The sequence below is a fragment of the Pipra filicauda genome, unplaced genomic scaffold, assembly GCF_003945595.2.
Source record: "Pipra filicauda isolate LSUMZ 115617 unplaced genomic scaffold, ASM394559v2 scaffold193_size2426894_pilon, whole genome shotgun sequence".
In the NCBI taxonomy this organism is placed as follows: domain Eukaryota; kingdom Metazoa; phylum Chordata; class Aves; order Passeriformes; family Pipridae; genus Pipra; species Pipra filicauda.
This window is the reverse complement of record NW_024104302.1, coordinates 2,176,594-2,182,416: the sequence shown is the minus strand read 5'-3', so window position 1 is coordinate 2,182,416 and position 5,823 is coordinate 2,176,594. Positions and strand designations below refer to the sequence as shown.

At 55.3% G+C, this 5,823-nt stretch overlaps 1 protein-coding gene across 1 annotated transcript; it reads right to left on the bottom strand.

Moving 5' to 3' along the window:
• Window positions 1–876: 876 nt before the first annotated feature.
• LOC114001293 (keratin, type I cytoskeletal 14) lies at window positions 877–5,272 on the bottom strand. Its single transcript, XM_027746340.2, has 8 exons — window positions 4,746–5,272; window positions 3,070–3,152; window positions 2,624–2,780; window positions 2,210–2,371; window positions 1,997–2,122; window positions 1,672–1,892; window positions 1,261–1,310; window positions 877–1,158 (listed from the first exon to the last, which is right to left on the bottom strand). The coding sequence occupies exons 1-8, from the start codon at window positions 5,229–5,231 to the stop codon at window positions 1,061–1,063; spliced, it is 1,383 nt and encodes a 460-aa protein (XP_027602141.1). The 5' UTR covers window positions 5,232–5,272; the 3' UTR covers window positions 877–1,060.
• Between the last annotated feature and the right edge of the window lie 551 nt (window positions 5,273–5,823).

Here is a 5,823-nt window from a genome sequence, read left to right as displayed (position 1 = left end):
GTATCCTTGAGGTGGGGAATTAACACGAGCCCGTGGTCCAAGATGGACAGGGCTCCCAGGTTCCACTGGCTGGAGAGCATGAAGCTGGATCTGAGTGATTCCATCACGCTTTTGGCTCTCCAGGAAGCAAGTGGGCACAGGCACACCTGGTACCTGCTGCCCAACTGTGTCACTAATCCTGAGTGGCAGCTTGGCCTCAGGCGCTGTTTCTGCCTCCTGTGTTTCAGGAAGGATTTTACCAGTGATCTACTAGACATGATAGTGATAAAAATTATTGCTACTCATCCCCGTGCGGATTAAGCAATGGTTACTTTAGATCCTGTTAAGTGCAGCCCTGGGGCAACATAGAAAGCTCTGTATAAGGTTTCCCTGCCCAATAGTGTGATGTAAAGACAGTCAAAAGAGGCAGCAGGCAAGTGGGGATGAGGTTTGCCAACCAGCCTGACACTGGGCTCGTGTCTCAGATGGAACATCTGACAGCAGCAGTCTTGCCAAAGTCATTCAAGTTCAGCTTACAGGAGAAAGTGATTTTTTATGATCCCAAGAGAACTGAGCTTTATTTTGTTGGTTTTAATTATCAGTCGTGTGGCACATTGACCTCAGACCTCATCTGTCCATAACTGCCTTCAATTTCTGTCACTAATCTAGTTTATGTCTCAGCCAGTCCCGTGTATTTACAAGCAATGAGTTCATTAGAAAAAGCTGTCTCCAATTACCTTTGCCCCAGGTGGAACCCATGTCCCTCCAGGTGAAACCCATCTCCCGCCATTCCCCTCCTCTCACTGGCTTCTTGTGGTTTCTTAGGACTTTCCCTGGCATGAACACACAACCCTGAGGCTTTGAGGGATCTTGTGTCAGTGATAGACAAGTCTGCAGTTGCACTAGCGAGGAGAAAAAGCTTTATTAAGTGTGTCCAGAAGCACCTGCATGGAATGAGGGTAATACAGGCAGGAGGAGGAGGTGGAGGAAGCTTTCTGGGACACAACCCAGGGCCTCAGGCAGTGCTTGGCTCAGCTCACTGCTCTCCTGAGCCTGGGGTCGAGGGGTCCTACTGGCCCTCCTAGCGAGTGGTGAGTGCGACCTGCTCCCGGGAGGAGACCACCTTCCCATCCTGCACCTCCTCGACGATCGTGCGGACCTGGCGGGACGATGTCACCACTGCAGGGGGAAAGGGGGGACAGTTATTCATGGCAGGAGGGAGAGAATTTCTTAACACTTTATCAAATATTGCACATTCTTCAGGAGATGGCAGGTTCTTACCATCTCTGCCGGAGTGTGGGGATATGGCGGAGGAGTACTGGGAGGAGATGCTGCAGGAGAAGCACAAAACCAAAGAGAAGTTAGGGACAAACATCTGTTGCTGCTGTTATACAGGCTCTGTGTTCAGGCAGGAGGAAAACAGAGAAGGCTCATGGAGGTTGCTAAAAGTGCTGCTATACTTGGCCTCTGCTGGGGAGGAGAGGGACCACGGCCCCCTCCAGCAGGGAAGGGGGCCTGGTGCAGCATCCCAGTCCAGGCAGAAACTGGGGCAGAGCCACTGGGCATCCACAGCTGGTGCTAATATGGAGCCCAGCCCTGAAAGCTGCGGCTGGACCAAGTCCCCAGGCAGCACATTGTGGTGTCTACGCCCCGTGTCCTCCCGCCGCCCTCCCCACGCAGCCCCTCACGCACTGGGCGTCCTCGCCCTCCAGGAGCCGGCGGTACGTGGCGATCTCCTGCTCCAGGCGGCACTTGACGTCCAGCAGGACCCTGTACTCGTGGTTCTGGCGCTCCATGTCGCAGCGCAGCTCGGCCAGCTGCTCCTCCACGCTGGTGATCAGCGCCTGCAGCTGGGCCAGCTGGGTGCCGTAGCGCGCTTCCGTGTCGGCCAGGGTGCCCTCCAGCGCCGCTTTCTGCGGGACGGGCACGGGGCCGGCTCAGGGGCGCGGGGGCGGCCGGGGGGGCACAGCCCTGCGGCCCCGGGCCCCTGTCCCCGGGTGCCCCCCGCCCCCCGTACCGTGCTGAGCTGGGACTGCAGGTCGATCTCCAGGCTCTGGATCGTGCGCCGCAGCTCCGTGATCTCCGTCTTGCCGCTCTGCAGCTGCTCCGTGTTGATGGCCACCTCCCGGTTCAGCTCTTCCGTCTGCAGTGAGGCCGAGCCGTGCCCTCAGAGCCCCAGTGGTGGGCACAGCCCCGGCCCCGCGCCCGCTGCTCCCCCCCAGCCCCTCACCTTGCTGAAGAACCACTGCTCGGCGTCCCTGCGGTTCTTCTCCGCCAGGCTCTCGTACTGCTCCCGCATCTCCGCCAGGATCTTGGTCAGGTCGATTCCGGGGGCAGCGTCCATCTCCACGCTGATCTCCCCACCCACCTGCCCGCGCAGGGCACTCATTTCCTGACACAGAAGAGACACATTATACATGTCACAGTGACAAGGTATGTTTCCATCCTGAAAAATTTCTTATTTGCACCCAGCATATGCACCCCACAGACCTCCTGGAGGTCCTGTCTGAAGGGATTATTTCCCTCTCCCTTTCCCCTCAGATGCCTCCTGACATTCCTAATTGCAGAGACTCCTGCGTTTTTGACCTGACCTGTGCACAAGAAATATTTGTAGGTCCCAGTTTGAGCCCGGCTCTGTGCTCACCTCCTCGTGGTTCTTCTTCAGATAAGCCAGCTCCTCCTTCAGGTTCTCGATCTGCATCTCCAGGTCGGCTCTGGACAGGGTCAGCTCGTCCAGGACGCGGCGCAGGCCGTTGATATCGGCCTCCACGCTCAGGCGCAGGGCCTGCTCTGACTCAAACCTGGGGGCACACACACAGCTGCAAACACCCACCTCAGACAGGATTATTCTTGTCTTTTCCTTCCCCAACTTGGCATTTTCTGCCAAGAATCTGTAATTCGATGTGTGTGCACAGATCTCACAGTGCAGGAATGTCAGTGCTGTGCCCAGGGAGAGATGCACAATTCCCAAATGTCCCACTCCTAGTGAGCAGTGACCTGGTGGAGCAACCCCAGGTGCAGGAAGAACAGCCTTGAACAGCCAGGCCTTTCCCCCCTTGTCCCAAGAGCTCTCGGAGGCGTTGGACTCACTTGGTTCGGAAGTCGTCCGCTGCCAGCCTGGCGTTGTCGATCTGCAGGACGATGTTGGCATTTTCAACAGTCGCAGAAAGAATCTGGTGGGGGATAAAAGAAAGAAAAAGAGTTAAAAAGTCGTTTTAAACCGCTGGCAGCAGTCCCATCCAGGGAAGGACTGGGACTGGAGCAGCACTGGGCCTCCTGGTGTGGGGCTGGACTTCCAGGTGGGCTCTGCAAAGAGGGAGACGGGGGTGCTCAGCTCCATCTCCCATCAGCACAAATTCAGTCCCATGAGGACACTGCCATGGGCACACGGCCCTGCCCAGGTGGCATCTCCAGGTGCTCACACCATGCTGAGCCCTGGCAGCACTCCAGGCTTTGGGAATGGGAAGAGCCCGGCTGAGAAGAAGAAAAGGGTTGAGGAAGGAAGGAAGGAAGGAGTGCCTTGTGCCTGCGTAGTTTGGCTTTCATAATTACACCCGAGGTGCAAATATTTGCTCTGGGATTATGAAAATGATTGGCCGTTTAGTGAGCAGGAATTTCTGTAGCCACAAGCTAATGAAAAGCTCTCACTGAGTTCTGCTCCTTCAGGGGATATCCAGGGAATAATCCAGGAATATTGATGTGGTCATTTCTCAGCTGTTCTGTGGGATGGGAGGAAAGCGTCTGCCTCCCCCTGGACTGGGAGCAGAGGGTTTCTGTGAGACCCAGCACTTCTTTGCTCAAATCCAGAGACAGCTCCTGTGTTCCTGTGCTCCATCAGAGCACACCCGACAAGCTGGAATCTGAAGAGGAGCTTCAGGCAAAGGCCCTTCCCCCCAGGGTGAAGCCCAAGAGAACAGTTAAAGAACAGAAAAATTCTAGGAATGTGACTTCCCCCAGGGGCTGACCCTGCCCCATTTCCCTGGAATTTAATCACAGACCAGGTATGTCATTGCCCAACCCCACACCTCATCCCTTCCATGGAACCTGAGCTCACTGGGGATGAGCGATGAGGGCAGAAGGGGGGCAGCGATGGCAGGGCAGGGAGGGATGGCACATTCTGGTGCTTTGGATCAGGGACTTTTACCTAAAATCATCCAAGGAGCTGCTAAGGATAAAGACACAAGCTTGGCCCTGATTTCATCTGCTGCATTTTAGAGCAGGGCACACATCTGATTTCAGCACCTACCACAGGGTGATCCAACCCTTGGATTTCACTCATGTCTGTGTCTGCAACTCCCAAAGAACAACCATTCCATAGGACAGTTCCTTTCTACTTTAACCTCCACCTTGAGCCTCCTCACATTCTAGAAAAGATTGGGTTTGTATTGTGAGAATGACTTATCATCTCCATTTGCATATCAGTCAACAGTGAAGGGGCCAAGAGATAACGTGTCCCTGCCTGCCGAGCTCCAGCAGGAGCCTGACAGGGAGCACATATCTACAGGGGCACATACATCAGGTAACATGAATCAGTGTCTGACTCCTGCTTTCCTGCCCCACCATTCTCCCTGCACTGGAACAGTCAATGGAAACCCCATCCTGGTGCCTCATGATCTGCTGTTCATAAATTGCAACTGTTATTCCAAAGCTCCTTCTGTTTTCCATCTCAGGCCATTTGTTAATCCTCTTCCCTCCAGCTCTTAGGAACAAGGTCATCTTTTCACAAGTGACTCTGATGAAGATGTTACATTAATCCCCAGTCCTACCTTGTTCCTGAGCTCCTCGATGGTCCTGTAGTAGGGGCTGTAGTCCCGGTCAGGACCAGGGCCCTGCTTCTTGTACCACTCCCTGATCTTGACCTCCAGGTCGGTGTTGGCCTCCTCCAGGGCTCGCACCTTGTCCAGGTAGGCGGCCAGGCGGTCGTTGAGGTTCTGCATCGTCTCCTTCTCCCCCGCCGGCAGGATGCCATCGCCGCCTCCAAAGCCGGCCCCAAAGCTGCCCCCAAAGCTGCCCCCAAAGCCCCCGCCGAGGGCCCCTCCGACGCTGCTGCAGTAGCTGCCCCCAAAGCCACTTCCGAGCCCCGAGACGACGCGGGAAGAGACGGAGTAGCTGCCGGAGCCCCCGTGCACGCTGGGGGCCCTGTAGCCTCCCCCCCCGACACGCACGGAGGAAAGCCTGCTGGAGCCTCCCCCCAGGCTCCCGAATCCCTTGAGGGAGGTGGAGGAGGAGTATTGCCTGACAGTGGTGCTCATGGTGGAGGCTGGAGGTGGAGAGAGAGGCAGTTCTGCAGCTCAGCAGTGAGTGCTCCTTCCCCTGCCTCGGGGCCCTTTATAGCCCAGCCAGGAGGCGTTGCCACACGGTTGGTTTTTTTTTGTTGCATTCCCGACGATTTTCATCACTCCTAAAACCTGAGCCAACTTCCAGAATCGTCATTTTTGCCTTTGTTCTGTTGATGCTTTTTGTCATACTCCACTAGAAGGTTTTTCTCTCACAAAGGGCGTCTTTATGCTTCTTCCGTTTCCAAGTAAATCATCAGGTGTGATTCAAAGGAGGAGGCTCCTTGCTCAGGGCTACGATTTAATTCCTTCTGCACTGTTAGCTCTGGAATAGACAGTGTTTGAGGGAGTAACTCAGCATCTCTTTTACTGTGGCTTTTCATCCCAGTTAGTTTCCTGTCCCTGCTTAGGCTGCACACACACCTGCAGGGACAGCAGCCGTGTCGTGACACCTCCACAGCCCCGTGAGTACAATGGTGCCAGAAGGAACTTGGCTCCTGATCCTGGAAATACAAGTGTGCTCTTTTATCCACAGGGAGAGGGATGATCAGTAGTGAAAAAGCAATGT

What these genes read in the sequence shown, in the direction of transcription:
- LOC114001293 (XM_027746340.2), bottom strand. Translation starts at nt 5,231, where the DNA reads ATGAGCACCACTGTCAGGCAATACTCCTCCTCCACCTCCCTCAAGGGA. An exon ending in GCGGACGACTTCCGAACCAA is followed by an intron (nt 2,781 to 3,069) that starts GTGAGTCCAACG and finishes GTGTGCCCCCAG; the next exon opens with GTTTGAGTCAGAGCAGGCCC. An exon ending in CTGGAGGGCGAGGACGCCCA is followed by an intron (nt 1,311 to 1,671) that starts GTGCGTGAGGGG and finishes CTTCTCCTGCAG; the next exon opens with CATCTCCTCCCAGTACTCCT.